This window comes from Octopus sinensis, linkage group LG2 (genome assembly GCF_006345805.1).
Source record: "Octopus sinensis linkage group LG2, ASM634580v1, whole genome shotgun sequence".
In the NCBI taxonomy this organism is placed as follows: Eukaryota; Metazoa; Mollusca; class Cephalopoda; order Octopoda; family Octopodidae; genus Octopus; species Octopus sinensis.
In genome coordinates this window covers 165,826,019-165,846,314 of record NC_042998.1, presented here as the reverse complement: position 1 = coordinate 165,846,314, position 20,296 = coordinate 165,826,019, and the positions used below count along the sequence as shown (strand labels likewise).

Sequence of the window (20,296 nt, the reverse complement as noted above, 5' to 3'; positions counted from 1 at the left end):
TTTTTTTTAATGAAATTTTTTATATGTTCCAGATTACGATTATATCGGAGTTGAATGTGAAGAATTTTTTTCCGAGAGTATGGTGAGGAGTTTCAGAAAATTCACACGAGTTGGCTTTGTTTCCTTATAACTTTAAGAAAAATGGATATATTCCAATGAAATTTTCTAAAAATACCTTTACAGAGAGTGTAGAATATAATCATATCGGAATTTGATATGAAAACGAAATTGGGGGACTCTTATACATACATACAGACACACATCACAATTTTTTCCATTTTGTAGATATATATGACGTGTGTCAGTATGCATGTGTACAAGGCCACCAATTTTTTTACATATGAAATTTTGATATAATCGTAATCTGTACATTCTCTAAGATATTTGTAGAACATTTCATAAAAAATTACCCATTTTTCTGAAAGTTATGAGGAAACAAAGCCAACGTATGTGAAACTCCCCACCCCACCCTCGGAAAATATTTTTCACCACAAATTCCGATACAACCGGAATCTATATCATCTGAAGCGAATATATAGAAAATTTCTTTAAAAAATATCCAGTTTTCTGGAAGTTATAAGGTAACACAGTCGGCGGGGGCACTCGTGTAGGTTATGCCTCGAATTCCCCTATCAACAAATATATAATTTGAGAAAAGTCGAAGTCGACACTGTCAGGGATCGAACTCTGAACCGCGACGCAGCGACTAGCTATTGTATAGTATCAAGTCCAGCGTGGTGTTCGTACGTTATGTTTATAAAATACACGTCCATAACAATAATAAAGGATAATATCGTTAGCCTGATCAGCGCATGGTGACCTATTGAAGTTAATAACAACAACCATAATTAAACGACAGCAAAACAATAAATAAAACCCAGAAGATGACAGTCAAATATGTAAGAAAAATTAAAGTTCAACTGTCACCGGTCATCCTGAAAACAGCAGCTATTGCAATCGATATCTGAGAAGAACAAGTGAAGTTGAGTTCTCCTCTTCTCTCTCTTCGCTGCATCGTTTTCCGTCGCTGTGCCAATTTGGTGCTTACAACCAGCCTATTCTAGAACAGCAGTTTCTTTCAAGCGAACACCTAGTAGTTCATTCCATCATTCCCACAGTAGGTCTCCCGCAGGCGCTCGCTCTTCAACTTCTACAAACACAAATTTTTAAAAAACACCCAGGAAAAATGGCGGAAATTTGTGAAAATGAGATGCATGAAGAAAAGGTAAGATATAGGGAACCCGTTGCTTTAAAATTCTTTATTTTGATTCTTTAAATTTGATAAGTAATTTAAATATTCAACATTACATATCGATGGTGGTATGATGTTTAGCACACTGGTTGCTTTGAGTTATTTTAAGTTGAATTATTCACTACTTAAAGTTTGTGCTTGAGAGAGAGAAGAGAAAAGAATGAAGAACTTAGCTGTCTGCTAAAGGCTTGGGAGAGAAAAAAATGTAATAATCCGCTTGTTGATGCCACTTCGTTTTGTTAACCCCCTCTTTTTTTAACAACCTGCTTCTTTATTGACTACTGTGTTTTCTCCGACTTATGTTATTATGTTACAACTTGACTATTACTTACGGAACATTCGAAGTCTATATACAGAATAACAATTTGAAATCCCTGAATAAAATCATAGATAGTTAATGGATTTACAAAATCAAATAATCAAATTGTGTGTATACATATAATACATATACAAGTGTTACCTTTGTGTGTACTTAGAGTCGGAATTCCCTTGCTTGTCAACGTTAAGATTTTTGACAATCAAAGAAATGACTTTATATGCTTTACATTCAATCGAGCATTAAACATCGAAACGTTAGAACGTAATGTCTAAGAGAAATAATACAGAACACGAAATAAAATTGCCATTAGACAAGAAGTAATGTTTAGAATGTATTTCTATTAATTAAGGAAATGAATTTTAGATTTTAATTAATCATCGGTTAAATGATTTGTTTACCTTTTCTCGTCGAAAGACAATAACATCGATAGTTTTTTTTCTTGTTTCCCTCGTAATAACGATATTAATAATTGTTTTTAATAATTCTTTCTATCTGTCATAGTAAAGAAATACCGTCTGCAATTATTAAAAGACCAAAGTCTTCATTCTTATAATTCTATAATACCTGATTTTTCAGCCTGTGTCAGTTGTCATCAGTCTTTGTTGCTTAGCTATATTTCTCTTTCTTTGACTGCTGCCACCGATAGATCGTTAGAGATGGCCACAGCATTTGTTGTGGTGATTTCTTCATCATAACAGCTGTCTGTTATGAATATCAACAATGATTGATTAACTGGGGGGATGCTTATCGACAGCAAATCAATTCTATAGGAAAATGAAAATAATTTCCTTTAAATATTGAAACTGTATAGCAGCAGGTCACAAGACAGAGATATAATGTTCATAATTTAAAACTTGATGATGACATTTGAAAGTACTATTGTAAACAAATAAATGTGTGTATATTATGTTCGAAAGGATACGTTCTATTTTTTTCTCTCGCTCTCCTCTCATTCTATAATTAATCGCCTTCTGGATACGTCTAAGCTATTTATTAATTTTCCCCTCAGTTTGGTCAGTTACATATATGAACTAAGAATGTTTACCGTAACCTGACATTATTCATTTCCGTTCCTATACACACAAGCGCATAGGTATATACGTGCTATATGTATATATATATATATATATACATACACACACACACGTATACACACACACACACACACACAACGTATTTTTTTTTTGATTTTCTGATATGCGTAACGCTTTATATTAACCTATATATCTATATATACATACACTATATCTACACACACACACAAATATATATATATTATATATATATATATATATATGTAGGTCCCGGTTGATTCGGGGTTAACCACAGTAAATAAGGTACTCAATACATAGCAGAGTAAAATTAATTTATTATATAGAAGGAGCTTCTACAGGACTAGAACTGTTTCATTCAAGAGAAATCTCCAGGAAGCTTCCTGAAGATTTCTCTTGAATGAAACAGTTCTAGTCCTGTAGAAGCTCCTTCTATATAATAAATATATATATATATATATATATATATATATATATATATAATATATATATATAATAACACATACGTATATGTGTGTGAGACAATAATGTAAAGTATCACTGGAAACCGAGGGGTTAACACAATTGATTACCCCCTGCCTCAAAATTCGAAGCTTTGTTCTTCCTTTGTTGGGTATGACGATGGTTTAAATCAGTGGTTCTCAAGCAGCGTCCATATGGCCCCTGATGGTCCATATAAGATTTCTGGGGGTCCACTCAACAAAATAGTAAAATGAGAACCCACAATAGTATTTTAAAGACCCCTGAAAAAAATTTTGATTTAGAATGTATTGTAAGAAATAGCTAGGTTTCTTCCTCTAACATTTTACATAGTTCAATTTACACGAGTTTATGTGTGAAAGACAAAACAGAAATTTCTTAAGAAGTTTTTGTAAAACTAGTTTTCAATCATCAAATGCTATAGGAGCCCACCAGAATAAAATAATAATCAAAGGGGTTCATAGATAAAAAATCGTTGAGAACCCCAGGTTTAAATGAATAGATAAAAAAAAAATGCACCTCGTCTATAATGAGGTGGTATTTATACGACAAAGTTACGTATTCTTAAAGAATTATGTTTCATCAGTTGTAACACGAAATTCCAATACAAATTATTGATATACTCTACGGTCCTTAAATCAAGGACGGTTTCCAGTAAGTTCCGTAGCCGAGATTTCCAATTAAAATATTCCGCCGGATACATATATAGGAAGTAGTAAAATCGAAACAAGGAAGATTAAAGTAAGTCGGTGTCAAATAATAAAAGCGAGCCTCTACGTGATTGCTCGACCTGCTCGTTATAGTGACCAAACCTCACTGTAATCACACACTACTGCCTTAAGAATGGTAAGACATGATGCATAATGTGGTTCTAGATATGGAATGTGTGGATAAAAAGACGGGATGCTTAGTTTAAGAACTATAGCTTACCTGGTTGTAAAAACTGATATGCACATATATTCTAGAATAAGAGAACATTATTTTAGTTTCGAAAAATGATTGATTTCTACTGAAATAATTTGTAGAATACCCCCAACTCTTTGTCAACCCACTTTTGACATGTACATCAAAGGCAGTTAGCTGCTAGAGTACTTTCACTATGTGTGGATGCCTTGGAAATACCGACAAGTTGTTAATTTCACTCAGCCGTGATACTTTTACTATTCCTGTATTTCGGTGAAACACCAACTTAACTCTAACTGTTTATATATAAATATACATTTTTCTGTCTGTCTATCCATCCGTCCGGCTATCTGTCTGTCTGTCTGCCTGCCTTCCTGTCTGTCTGTCTGTCTGTCCGTCTATATATCTGTCTAAGTATCTATCTATCCATCCATCCATCTATCTATCTATATATCTATCTATCTATCTATCTATCTATCTATCTATCTATCTATCTATCTATCTATCTATCTATCTATCTATCTATTATCTATCTATCTATCTATCTATCTATCTATCTGTTTGGCTGGCTGTCTGTAAGTATCTATCCATCTACACCCACCCACCCACACACACCCACACGCACATGCAAAGAAGTTATATTCTGTTAAGAATGTAGTAGAATACAGTATAAAGCTTGTCCACCTTTGGTTGCATAACCAAACACCTGCAAACCTGGAGAACTATGTTGCGTGGTGTATTTTATTCAGTTAAACTCTTTCAATTCAGTTTACCACAAGTAATTAACTATAAAATTGAATATTATCACCTGCAGATTTTCTTATTAGTAATATGATAAATAATATTGCTCTTGCAGTCAGAATTTTAAACGAATAAAGGCTATTGTTATAGCTATTATAATTTTAGATAAATGAAGGAAATATTGTTCTTATACAGCAAAGAAAATTTTTTTGGCCAGTACCCAATTACACTGACATCAATCACAGTGATTTTATATTATAGAACAAGGAAATCTATGAAATAATTACAGAACACAACTAGACAAACTGAAAGCTAAAAGGTCTGGGAAATATGAGCAAAAGTGAAAGTTAATAAATAATTTATGGAAAGTCCCTTGAGAAAGTAAGAACTACTTTTGCGAAAGTCAAAACAGTAATAATCCTAGATCACCATTTAGTTTGAATGAACATTCCTTCAGATAATGTTTTAAGATCTGTAATGGATTATAATTCTAATTTCAAAATACATAGGGGCAGGCATGGCTGTGTAATAAGAAGTTTGCCTTCCAACCACATGGCATGTGTCTTCTGCTGGAGCCCTGGATTGACCAAAGACTAATGAGTGGATTTGGTGGATGGAAGCTGAAAGAAGTTCATTGTATCATTATCATCGTTATTATTGTCATCATCATCGTCATACATCTGTTTTCCATACTGACATAGGTTGGATGTCTTGACAGGAGCTGGCAAGTCAAAGGACTGCACTAAGCTCCACTATCTGTTTTGTCATAGTAGAAGACTCTTGCCCACAGAGCCACGCAGTGGTACTGAACCCAGAACCATGTGGTTGGGAAGTAAGCTTCTTACCACACAACCATACTTGCACCATATATATATATATATATATATATATATATATATATATATATATATATATATGTGTGTGTGTGTGTGTGTGGGCGCAATAGGTTAGATGTACTTTGAAGAAGTATTTACACAGCTATCTGTTCTTCCTAATAGTGATCATAAAACTCTTAATTGCAGGTGTTAACTGAGAGACCGCATAATGTCAGTGGCCAGATTTCAACTCTTTTGCTCTAGTCCTAAATTCTTAAGCTGGGTGTGGTGGAATTCAGAATTCTGAGGGAAATTGTTTTTTGAAAAACAAATTTCAATATTATTTGTAATGTTTTTGGTAGATTTATTTTCTTTAATGTTGATTTTTTTTTCAACCCTTTAACCTCAAAATTAAATTTCATGATTATTCCAATAATGATGTTAGATATCAAACAAAAAATAGAATTGGTATTTTCTGCAAGTCATGTTGTCTCAATAAACCTGAAGTATCTAAACAAAAAATAGTTTCAAACATGACTTACTGCAACAAAAGATAGACTGGTATATAAAGCTGTTTTCTGCTGTTAGGGATAATGAAATTTCGAGTGGATATATCTAATTTCTGCAGTAAATGAGTTAAGATTGTTAATGTCATGCAATAAATTGTATTGTATACTAGACTGCATTATGTGGGAGGAAATTGAGATGGTAAATTGGTAAATGGTGGGATACAGAAACAATAAATAAAAGGATAAGAAACACTGCTCTAAGCCATTATACAACTCTTCCACATCTCTACCTGTAAAATGTGCCACCTATACTCTTAACAATTTCAAACTATTTTCTTATGTTAAAAAAAAAAAGTAAAAGTATTTATAAGTGATCTAACATTTTGTAACTTGAATAGCAAACCACATTACTATTAGCAAGTTGGAGTTAAATCTGACTGTTTATGGTAAATGATACCTAAGATCAGGCAGCTTACTTCCTATATAACTATGTTTGCTTGTAACTTGTATGTGTTACTTGTGTGTGTGTGGTTTTTGCTTTTCTAGCAGACTTGATGCCATCCTATCTTTTGCCTAATCATTAATTTTCTCACCTGGTCTCCGTACTTACCTGGTGTATTACCATCCACAGAAACTGCTGTGTTGTAGGGAATCAAAGAGGGGGAGAGAGAAAGAGAAAGAGACTTCCACACAAGATTACTTATATCAAATTACACTTGCAAATAAAGCATGACAGCATGTATACCAGATCTATTTATATATGCTTTAGAGAATTGCAAATAAGCATGACAGGTATACCACATTTGTTTATATTTAACAGAATGGAGTGTATTTATGATAAGACAACAAACACAATTTGAAGTTGGATGTAAATGTGCATTCATATTAATTAACCCCTTTGTTACCAACCCACCTGTGACTGCCACTGCTTCTATGATACAAACTTCCTGTTTTTAAGTGATCAAAGTTAAAACCATCCATCAAAATTTCATGTTAACTTATATTCCAAACAGTATCTCCATAATAACAGATTTTTAAAAATTAAAACTCTTCATTGATTTCAGCAGTAATTGAAACAAAAACTGTATTTCAGCAGAAATATGGTAACAAAAGCGTTAACAATGAATCAGTAAACCCAGCTTTATTGATTTAATTATTATTGAATCTTTATTAGCATCCCTTTATCATTTTCTATTCTTAATTTTAATTACGGCATTCAGTGTTAAAAAGAAGGCAAACTGATTTGAATAAGTTTATTAAAAATAACTAGATTATTAAGAAGCTACTTATGGAAATAATTTTTCTCAGTTTTTTTTTTTTCATTTATCATATATTTTAGGAAAATTCTTTTTCATAGTGCATGATCAGTATGTTTCATATTTTTCTTTAACCCTTTAGTGTTTAAACCGGCTATATCTGGCCTATATATTCTGCTCATTTTATGCTCAAACTGGCCAGAACCAGTATCTCACACCTACCCTGCAATGTCATTCTAAAAATAAGCCATTACATCTTTCAAATTTTGAAGCTACAAGATAATACCAGATTAATTTTTTAAAATGTAAATGAATAAAGATTACTATTGACATATTAATTTGAATGCTAAAGGGTTAAATCATGTTAAAATCTGTTTTCACTTCACATATATATATATATGTTTTAAATATTACTTCTGTTTATAAGAAAAGAATTGAATATCAATCAGATCAAGCCAGGAATCATTCAGTTTTCAATGTAAGATTGTGTTGTGTGATAAAATTGTACATTATTTTGATCCACTGATTTTTAACGCCCACATATACACATTTGAAGTATATATATATATATATATATATATATATATATATATATATATATATATATAACGGGAAGCTTTATGAAAATAAACAAAAGACGAAGGCAGGTGGAAGACAAACGAACAATTGTATTAGTATGGCGCTCAGGAAATATAAATAAAACAAGTCTTTAACGTTTCGAGCCTACGCTCTTCAACAGAAAGATACACAGAGAGAGAAAAACACAGAAAGAAGGAGAGAAAAAAAATGCGTGCAGTAGCTAACGAATCAACATGGCACCAACCAATCGTGGCCGTTACCAGCCTCGCCTGGCACCTGTGCTGGTGGCACATAAAAAGCACCCACTACACTCATGGAGTGGTTGGTGTTAGGAAGGGCATCCAGCTGTAGAAACACTGCCAGATCAGACTGGGCCTGGTGCAACCTCCTGGCTTCCCAGACCCCAGTTGAACTGTCCAACCCATGCTAGCATGGAAAGTGGACATTAAACAATGACGAAGATATACATATATATATATATATATATATATATATATATATATATATATATAAAAATAGCAATGCAACACGAGAGCATCGCTTTCCAGTAAAGAATAGCCCGTGAGGGAAAATTATACATAGAAGTAAATATATGGCACAACGAAGTACCGATATTTACTGGAAAATAGCGAACGTAATAAATACGACGCTAATGTATAGCTTCATCGCGTATGTACTAGCAAAAATGCGTGTGTGCAACAAACTAGAAAAAAATTGTCTTACCTCCAGGGAGAACATCTGGAAGATGAAATACCTAGAAAGGGATAATGTGGGACCGGTTTCAGATTTTTCAAGATATGTCTGCACACATATACTTGATTTATCTTCATCAGCCAACATATACCTCAACAGCATTTCAGATGTTGCCACAAATGCCAATACACTCGACTGAAATGCCATTTTTGCTAGTACATACGCGGTGAAACTATACATTAGCGTTGTATTTATTACGTTCGCTATTTTCCAGTAAATATCAGTACTTCGTTGTGCCATATATTTACTTCTATGTATATATATATATATATATATATATATATATATATATATATATATATATAAAAAACATTCCTTCCCTCTACCTGTGTTCACTCACTGCAACTCTCCTCCCCTCCATTTCCCACTCCTCTATTGTACTCTTGTGAACTTAGCTACCCACTTACCCTCTCCAGTCCTCTGTAACACTTATACACCCCTCCCTGTAACATGCACCCCAATACTTCTCCACTTCTCTCTCCTTCCTGTACTCCCTTTTTTTCCAGTTGGAGTAGCTATGTAACTCCTCTACAGTAAGACATCTGTTTCTCTTCCTCTATCATACTTTAACATCACATCACCTTGTACAAAAGCATCTCCTTCAATTCTATTTCCCACCTCATTTGAGGTCAAGGTCTTGTCGTGCAAGTTACTTGGTGACCTCACTGGTGCAGTGCCTTATACAAAGCACCAGTACCCTTTGTAAAGTGGTTGGTATAAGGAAGGCACAGTCTTCTAGCTCACCAGCTGATGTCAAACTGTCCAACCTATGCCAGCATGGAAAATAAATGTTAACTGGTGTGGATGATAATGATGATGATATATATATATATATATATATATATACATACACATACAAACACACACATACACACACAGGGTGTGAAGGGTAAATTGTTGCTGTTTTATATTTTTAATTTCGTGCATGCGCCTTGTTTGTTTTTCATTTTGTTGACTACACAGTATAGTAGGGGCACTGTTTGTGAGAAAAATAGCACCATGACACAATTCACTCTGCCAGAAATTTGGAAGTGACATGCTGTACTGCTTGGCATTCATGCCGGAAGCTTCGACATGAACAGATGGTGAACAAATAGAACAACTATTAGCCTGCTGTGTTCCCAAAACATGTACCAAGAGTGATAAAAACCAAACATCCAGTCAACATCATGGTGTTTGGAATGATCACTAGTGATGGTGACGTTATGCCGCCATTCATCTTCCTACATGGCCTCAGACTCAACATGGAGGCCCTAACATCTGGCCATCTAACTCCCCAGACTGCCACCCCTTTGAGTATTATGTGTGAGGTGCAGTTGAGTGACAGAACAACAAAACTCCTTGTAACACCAAAGATGAACACGAGGCAAGGATTACGGCAGCATTCACCAACTTAAACAAGGAGACTGACCAGAAGAGTTGCATGGTTGAAGCCAATGGTGATTTTGTTGAATAAATTTACTCTTTAGTATTTCAAGATATTTTTATGTAATGTTGGTAAATATATGTTAAAATGAGATGTCAATGTTATTTTCATTTTTGCATAATTTAGACGACAATTTATTCACTGCACCCTATATATATATATATATATATATATATATATATATATATATATATTGGGTTGTCTGGAAAGTTCTGAGTGTTTTTAAGCTAAATCTTTTAACACTTCATTGAACACACCTGAAACGTAGCACAGTTAAAACTTTGGCATTGCTTGAAATAGTAGTGCATCCTTTCTTTGTTCTTGACTAAAAATAGATTTATTTTTCATTCTGGTTACCCTTCATTGACATTTGAAATGGATAACCAAAAATTTCATATTCACGTATTGCTTTCCTTTTTTAACAAAGAAGAAAATGTTGCGTGAATCAACTGTTTGAAGCTGAAGGGTTTAGCGTAGATGACAGTTGCTTTGGAAGACCTTCAAAATTGGATGAAGATGTTTTGAAAGCAAAAGTTAAAGAAAACTCAAATATCATGACTAGAGACCTTGTAGAGGAGGTGGAAGTTTCTAAAAGTACGGCTCATGAACACCTAGGATACAATTCTTGCTATAATGTATGGGTCCCTCACAAAGTCTCAGAAAAGAATTGCTTGGACCAGTATTCCATTTGTGATATTCTTTTGAAATGGAATGAAAGCATGCCTCTTTTGAAACAACTTGTGACTGGAAATAAAAATTGGATTGTATACAAAAACGTAGCGCATAAAAGATCCTGGAGTTTGTATTAAGATTCCCTAAAACAGCAACCAAAGACAAATATCCATGCTAAAAAGGCTATGCTTTGTGTTTGGTGAGATCATAAAGACATTTATTATGAGCTTCTCCCACAAAGCCAGACCATTAATTCTGATGTGTGCTGTCATCAGCTGGATAATTTGAATTAAAAAAATCAAAGAATTGAGTTTGGAGATTGCCAATAGGAATAAAGTAGTGGTCCAACAAGACAATGCCTGACCACGTGTGTCTTTGGCTACCCAAACAAAATTACATGAACTTGGCTGGGATCTCTTATTCCATCCACTATATTCTCCTGATATTGCGCCATCTGACTGCCACTTGTTTTTGTCTCTACAGAACCCATTGCAAGGAAAACATTTAAAAATTTAGATGGAGTCAAAATGCATCTTGATAACATTTTTTCTTCAAAACAACTCAGATTTTATGCTGATAGAATATTTAAATTGCTTGATAGATGAGCAAAGGTCATTAATAATAATGGAAATTATTTCATTGAATAAAATTTATTGAAAGGTCAACTATTTATATTCATTTTTGCATATTAAAAAACACTCAGAATTTTCCGGACAACCTAATATATATAAGACACAGATGTTAAGTAATGATAACAAAATGATGAGTGATTTAGATTTAAAAGAATGTGGCAATAAATATTTTCTATATCAACTAAAAACATAACATTTTATTCTAATAAAAAAATATTTGATTATTTTTAGAGGTTGGAAGCAACGTTCTTGAATTGGATTCAATAATTTTTGGTTCAATGTAAATTTTAGTAACTATTTCACATTAGACCATTCCATAAATATTTCTATAAACATTTTTTAGCTTGCATTTGTTTTTTTTGTAAAGAAATTCTGATCCACATAGTAAGTTGGTTTTTCTGTTAATTTCTAAAGTTTGGCACTTTGTCAAAATAAAGTGAATACATAATTGTTTCAAGGTGTTTTATTAAAGGGGTTAATGAGTTATAATTTATAGTGTTTACATTCCCTCTGTTGTTATTGTTATATAAAGTTAAGTCAGTCCTGACGGAGTATGACTATTATCAAACGTGTTCCAGCTATGACCATCCCATCTTATTCTAGAGTCCTGCACATTTGTGTCTACATAAGTCAATGTGTTCCCTTTTCAATAGTCAGATGTAATTTGATGGCAATTTGGCTATGATTTCTAGCAGGTTTTGCAACCAAACAATGGCTCTCGTATTGGATTTTAATCTTCGTGTGTGCATCTTGGATGTCTTCAAGTTCCTTTGGTCACCATCTTTCAGCTGAAATACACTGCCTTTGTTTCATTAACCCTTTCGTTACTGTATTTATTTTGAGATGCTCTATGTTTCTTTCAATCAATTTTAAATACAACCAAGAATTTAGTAAAATAACTTAGTTATCATTCAGCTAGTGTTAGGGACATTAATTGTGACTAAGGTTTGGTGGAAGATTTTAATTCAAAACTTATGAAAACAAGACATTTGTACTTCAGAGCCAGAGGTGGTTTTGGCCGGGTTGATAACGAAAGGGTTAAAGTTTGAAAATAATGATGAATTTAGTAAAATAACTTTGCCATTATTAAGCTGGTGTTTAGAACATAAATTAACATGATAGTCAAGCAATTATTATTCATTTTAACGTCCCCTTTTTTCATACTTACATGGGTCAGACAGAATTGAGTGAGGCAGATTTTCTTTCTTGTCACCAACCCTTAACCCTTTAGCGTTTAAAGCATCCATATCTGGCTAAAATATTCTACTTGTTTTATGTTCAAACTGGCTAGATCTGTCCTTTCACACCTATCTAACAGTGTCATTTTAAAAATAAATAATCAGATCATTGAAATTTCAAAGTTACAAGATAATGCATGATTAATTGAAAATATTGTGAATAAATAAGCATTATCTTTAACAGCGCATGAAGGCACTTAGCTTAGTGGTTAGGGTATTTGGCTCATGAATGTAAGGTCATGAGTTCAATTTCCAGCTATGCATTGTGTCCTTGAACAAGACACTTTATTTCATGTTGCTCCATTCCACTCAGCTGGCAAAACGAGTAGTACCTATATTTCAAAGGGCCAGCATTGTCACACACTGTGTCACAATGAATCTCCCTGAGAATTACATTAAGGGTACATGTGTCTGTGGAGTGCTCAGCCACTTGCACATTGATTTCATTAGTAGGCTGTTCCATTGATTGGATCAACTGGAACCCTTGTCATCATAACTGATGGTGTGCAATTAGTTAGTTATCTTTAACAGAGTAATATGAGTGTTAAACAGTTAAATGTTTCCAAGAAAAGTAATATTTCTTCATGAGCAGACATGTTTTCACAGAAGATTGGAAACAAGAGACACCTCTTGTACAACAGTGATGCTTGTTTACAACTATCATATGATGTCAAGACAATGATGTACATGCATATATGACAGGCATTTTTTAGTTTTCATCTATCAGATCCACTCACAAGGTTCTGGTCAGACTTGGGTTTATAGTAGATGACACTTACCTAAGGTTCCACATAGTGGGACTGAACTCAAAACCATGTGGTTGGGAAACAGACTTAACCATGTAGTCGTGGCTGTGCCCTACCCCCACACATACACACACAAATCATAAGATATAAGTCGAGTAAGTGGACCTGTAAAAATACAAGATTCACATACTAAAATAAATATATAACATAGTATATGTACACTCTCACTCACATACATACATACACATAGTAGTGAGTTACACATCTTTCAGAAATGATAAAAATAATATCCTTTAGACAAAAATAAATCCTGAAGAAAAGTAAGCCTACAGATACAAATTTCTTATTAATTTTTACATTCCTAAAAGTATAAATAGCTTAACATTCTTGGAATAGGAACAAGATGGCTGAGGAAAAAAATATCTCTAGGGAAAATTCTTTGTACTGAATGCAAATATGGTAGGGTTTCACATAGGTAATTTAGAGAGTTGTAAAACTTCGATCAACAGATTATACTAGGAATTTTTTTTGTCCAGAACACCCACTAATAATTTTCAAAATTTAATTTAAAAACAACAAAGAAGGGAGGTAACTCCAATAAGATCAACTGATTGGAAATTTTGCACATCATAGATCAGTCATGGACAGCCTGTGGCCTGTGAAACCATCCTCAACTTCAATGGTAGACCTGACATGACCATAGAGATGGCTGTTTGCCAGGGTTGTATAGTTCCTCTATCATCCATGCTGTTTGCATCAGCTCCCACTCCACAAGTTCTTGGGGGGCCTTCAGCTGGTCCCCATTAAGGAAACTTTAGGCACAGTAATCCTGAGGATTCAAGTGAAGGGAGCTAGAATACTTGATCATGATGGGGGTGACATAAGCACACAGTTTTCTTGAGTTTTGCCAGACATGAGTTGCCCTCTCTTCATCATATAGGACTTATACCTTACTGGGATTGTTGGACAAACTTGATCATCATGCCGATGTCTGGCAGTTTAGATTGTATCTTCCTTTTGACCATAAATGACATGTCCCTGCCAGAGGACACCAGCTTTTTTCTGACCATGGACACAAAAGACCCAGTTGCATTTAAGAAGCTAATATCTCTGAATCACTGTGGTCGGCAGCAAGATTCATGTGCACAATATACCTTTTTATTTCTCATTCCAGATTGGAATCTCCAGTGTAGTTGCTGTTGTCATATCTGAAAGACAAAGATGAAAGTTAAAATTTGGTGTTTGGCTCATGCCATGTAACATTACATAAGGCTGACTTCCAGTTACAATCCCCTAAAATTTGTTTTTTAAATATTCAGCACATCGTGTATAATAACAGAGGTAGAGTAATGGACCTAATTATGAATATCAACAATAAAACGCAATAATATGTCTGATGAAGATAATTTTGGAGCATTCTGTTTATGGAATACAAATATGGTCAATAGGGACAGTGCAGATTGCAGTGTATCTGGAAATCTATAATTCAACTACATATTATTTTGAGAATGAATTATATGAAGTATTTTTAGTATATGCCTACTGTCTACATATATATGTTTTAAAGATTTGCCAATTCTGAACTGTTGTTATCAATTCTATATTAGGTAATGAGTATTTATGTGTGTGTGTGTGTGTGTATATATATTTCTTTACTACCCACAAGGGGCTAAACACAGAGGGGACAAACAAGGACAGACAAAGGGATTAAGTTGATTACATCGACCCCAGTGCGTAACTGGTACTTAATTTATCGACCCCAAAAGGATGAAAGGCAAAGGCGAACTCGGAACGTAATGACAGACGGAATACGGATACGCAGGTTGCCCGGCGAGCTAATGTTTCTGCCAGCTCACCGCCTTGATATATATATATATATATATATAATATATATATATATATATAATAAAAAACAGATAAGATAGCTTTCATGTGCGGCAGATGCACAGGGACAATAGACACAACAGACACTCAGAAAACAGATTCCATCACACTCCAGGGAGAGAAACTAGAAGTAGTTGATAGTTTCCGCTACCTGGGTGACCAAGTTAGTAGCGGAGGTGGATGCACAGAGAGTATCACCACTAGAATACGAATAGCCTGGGCAAAGTTCAGAAAGCTCCTACCCCTACTGGCAACAAAAGGTCTCTCCCTCAGAGTGAAAGGTAGATTGTATGATGCATGTGTGCGAACTGCCATGCTTCATGGTAATGAAACATGGGCTGTGACTGCAGAGGACATGCGTAGAATTGAAAGAAATGAAGCTAGCATGATCCGCTGGATGTGTAGTGTCAGTGTGCATGCAAGACAGAGTGTAAGCATCCTAAGAGAAATGCTGGATATAAGAAGCATCAGATGTGGTGTGCAAGAGCGACGCTTGCGATGGTATGGTCATGTGCTGCGGATGGATGAAGAGAGATGTGTGAAGAAGTGCCACTCCCAAACAGTTGAAGGTATCAGGGGGAGAGGTAGACCCAGGAAGACATGGGATGAGGTAGTCAAGCATGACCTCAGAGCATTGGTCCTCCCTGAGGCAATGGCGAAGGACCGAGATCTCTGGAGATATGCTGTGACTGCAAAGACCCGGGCTGCTTTCTGCAGCAATTCCACATACCCCCTACCCATTCAAAGTACCCCGGACCCCGTTGCCCCTGTGCCGCTGGCACGTTAAAAGCTCGAACCGATCGTGACCGATGCCGGACCCCCCGGCCCCTGTGCAGGTGGCACGTAAAAAGCACCCAATCCACTCACGGAGTGGTTGGCATTAGGAAGGGCATCCAGCCGTAGAAACTCTGCCAGATCAGACTGGTGCCTGGAGCAGCCCCTGGCTTCCCAGACCCCGGTCGAACCGTCCAACCCATGCTAGCGCGGAAAACGGACGTTAAACGATGATGATGATGATGATGATGATGATATATATATATATATATATATATATATATATATATGTATATATATATATATATGTATATATATATATATATATATTACCATCATTATCATTTAACACTCGTTTTCCTTGCTGGTATAGGTTGGACAGTTTGACTGAAAATTGGTAAACTGGGGAGCTGCACCAGGTTTCAATTTGTTTTGGCTTGATTTCTACATCTGGATGCTCTTCCTAATGCCAACTACTCTGAGAGTGTAGTGGGTGCTTTTTACGTGCCACCAGTATAGGTGACAGTTACAAAACACCAGCATTGACCATGACTACGATCTCACTTCACAAGCACGGTATATATATATATATATTATATATATATATATAGGCATCACTGTTTAACATGCTCTTTTCCATGCTTGCATGACAGTGACACTCACAACTATCAGGCAACATCAAGACAAAGAGACAGTAACATATATGCACACACATACACACACACACAAAACAGGCTTCTTTCTGTTTCCTCCTACCAAATCCACTCACAAGGCTTTAGTTGGCTTGGAGTTATACTAGAAGACACTTATCAAAGGGACCACACTGTGGGATTTAACCTGGTGCCATGTGATTGGGAAACAAACTTCTTGCCATACAATCATGCCTGTGCCTCAAGGAATCTAATGCTCTTTCTTAGCTTAGTTTTTCCTTGGGGCTGGCCAGATTGGAGCATTCTCGAGTATAACCAGCCAAAATTGCAAGGTTAATCTGGAACTCAACTGAGGAAAGAAAACTCCAAATGACTCGTCCTTGTTTTTTTTGTATCATCTGTCTGGATGTTTTGTTGTCCCCTTTTTGTATCACCTAACTGTCTGCATGTTTCTCGTTCTTGTCCCATTTTTGTATTATATATATATATATATATATATATTTATATATAAAAGAACACAAGTGGGGGTTAAAATTTACTACGGCTGTTTCGGTAGCATTTTACTGACGCATCATTGATTACATCGTAGCATAAATCCATCATCCTCAGGTAAACTTTTAAGCATGTATAAACAAGCAAGGTAAAACTAGATGACCTATTCATCAACTAACATGATGAACAAGTGACTTTTAAATTTTAAACCCCACTTGTGTTCTTCTTTTATAAATATGCCACACCTGGAACCAACTCTGGGTTGGATCTATGGTTAATTTTGGATTTGGTACCTATATATATATATCCAAAATTAGGAAATGAAGTATATAAAATCCAGGCTACATGTGTTTCATAGGTAGCAGAACCTCAGGAGTAGTAATTATCCAAATGAGGGATAAACCACTAGCTACTTGTCAGGCCTCGTTTGGATAATTACTACTTCTGAGATTCTGTTAGCTATGAAACATATGTAGCCCAGATTTTATCTATTCCATTCCCTAATTTTGGATTTCTATTCACATACGCAGTAGCTTCTGCTGTTAAGTGTAAGATATAAAACAATTTTTTCAGCTTATTGAACTTTGATATGGGGAAAATTTACATCCTTCTATGTCAACAAATCACTACTGTTCCTGAAAGTTGTTTTTTATACCTTCTACAGACTGCTCAAAGCTTACTATCTTCCTACATTTGATCTTTGGATCTTACCTTTACACACACACACACACACACGTACATGCAATATAAAATAACACCTAATGGTTATTTTCCCTTACTGTTAACTCAATGCCTAGATTCTAATGAATCTTCTAACTAATCTCTCTCTCTCTTTCTATATATATATATAGTTTATGTCATTAGATTTAGAAACTTTGAGAGAATGTGAAGTAATTCTCCTTTGAATGGTGATATTTGAAGCAGATTAAACTATAAATAATAGCATGTAAAAAATGCATTAAAAAAACCCTTTGGATAGAAAAAGTCAAAGGCTGTCTGTGGGATTTGAACCCAAATCTTCTGTAAATATAGCAGATGTTCTACCATTGAACCAAAGCAATTCTTCAAATTTCTCTCACCATTTTAGAAACTTTATTCTTAACAGTGAGAATTATGTGTTGATGCAATAGTGGAATGTCTGTTATGTTTACTGAGTCCCATGGGCAGCCTTCAACTTTTTCTATCCAAAAGGGTATTGAGTTAAAATAACTCAATATTTACATGCTATTATTTATAGCTTTTAACTAAGGCAGTGAGCTGGTAGAACTGTTAGCACTTCAGACAAAATGCTTAGTGGTATATCGTCCATCCTTGTGTTCTGAGTTCAAATTCTGCTGAGGTCAACTTTGCCTTTCTTCGTTTTGGTGTCAATGAAATAAGTACGCTGCACTGGGGTTGAGGTAATTGACTAGTCCCCTCCTCCCTCACAATTTCAGGCCTTGTGCCTATAGTAGAAAGGATTATTTATAGCTTTATCTGCTTTGAGTTCCTCTGTTCAACAAAAAAAAAAAAAAAATTCACATTCTCTTGAAGTTTCTAAATTCTTATGATGTCAACAATATGCTATTCTCACTGGTAAGAATAAAGTTTGTGAACTGGATACAGAAATTCACATGGTTTCTTTAGTCCAATAGTAGAACATCTATTATGTTTAAAGAAGATGTGGGTTAACTCTTGACTGCTGTGTAAAGGTAACATGTTTCAGCAATGGTCCTAGACATAGTGGTCCTAGACATTCTTCTTCTTTATGCCTTTAACCCTCCGAAGCGGAGTATAGGCCACTTATAGTTGAATTCCATGTCGCATAATTTTTGGCTTCTGTACTTATACTCTGCCATGTATGTCCCCCTTTCTCTAGTTCCTTTTGTGTTGATCTCCACCACGAGTTCTTAGGCCTACCTCTCTTTCTATATCCATCTGGTTTCCACTGTAAAGCACTTTTCGCTACATTTGGTGTGTCTTTTCTAATTGTGCTACCAATCCACTTCCTAGACATAGGAATATTTAAACTCATTTGGGGAATTTGTAAACTCTTGACAGAATATTCACGAATGTTTAAAGATGTTCCTTTTGTTTATTCCATTTTTTCCCTTTTTCGCTTTTTTCTTTCTCCTTATTTCAATGGTAGTTTTGCTTATATCTTGTATATATTTATTTTTGATTTAATTAGGATTTGGAACAATGATCTTGTTATAAACTTACTTGTTTTAGCTATGTGGTGTAAACATTTCTGAAATATTTATTCCATTTCTAATGATTATTTTCACTCAAATATATACCGCTACATATTTTTCTTTCCATTTTATTACTCTTTCTTGCTTCATTTCCAAATGATCAATTCGGAAACAAAGCAAGAAACTGTGTTGATCAACCAGAGTACCATTGGGGCACATATCTCTTATTAGCTCCTTTCTAAATTAGTGTTCTCTTTAGGCATTTTTCCAAGATTTTCTGCTTGAATGGTGTTGTATTTTTCTTTTGGACTTCTTAGTTTTTATCTGAGAGCTCCTCACCAAAATAATCATGCTTGTTGAAGAGTAACTTAAGGTGAAATCTTTATTTAACATGCTCTTTGCCAAAAGTAAATAGAAAGTATCTAGCACTATTTATCACCATGTTTAGCTACTCAACACATCACACACTCTCAACTGTTTTTCTTTTTTTTCTCCTCCCAAGTTTAGATTTTCATTGAAGCTATGTTGCTTTATAAATCTCTATCTAAAATTAAGGCTTCACTGATTTCTAAAACAATTTCAGATTAAATCACCTTGGAAATAATGTTCGGAAGACTATTGTATGTTAAAACAGGGAGATGGATTATGGAATTCTTTTGTTAAGATTCACTGTAGCTTGCAGATATTATGCACCACTTAGAAGAAAACCCAGAAGCTACGTATCATAGCTTCACAGTTCTGAATTGAATATATCGATTAAATTCATTGTCTCCTCACCATTTCAACATTGAGAAGTAAGAGATGTAATGTTATTGCTTGATCTCTTAGTATATAAATCAGTGTGAAAATCCACTGAAGAAATAAGACTTGTATTTGAAGAATATCCACTTGACTGGAGCATATTTTTTTTTCAAATACAGAAAAAAATAAATAGAAAAAAATACTGTTT

General features: G+C 34.7%; 1 protein-coding gene across 2 annotated transcripts in view; it reads left to right on the top strand.

Annotated features, from left to right (window-relative positions):
- Window positions 1-828: 828 nt before the first annotated feature.
- Window positions 829-20,296, top strand: part of LOC115232390 (ADP-ribosylation factor-like protein 6-interacting protein 1) — an 87,699-nt gene continuing 68,231 nt past the window's right edge. Inside the window, exon 1 of one of the 2 annotated variants that reach the window (XM_029802248.2) lies at window positions 829-1,225. In XM_029802248.2, the coding sequence (XP_029658108.1) occupies window positions 1,187-1,225 (39 nt within the window). In that variant the 5' untranslated portion in view covers window positions 829-1,186. The remainder of the gene's footprint in view (window positions 1,226-20,296) is intronic. The other variant, XM_029802247.2, reaches the window with a different exon arrangement.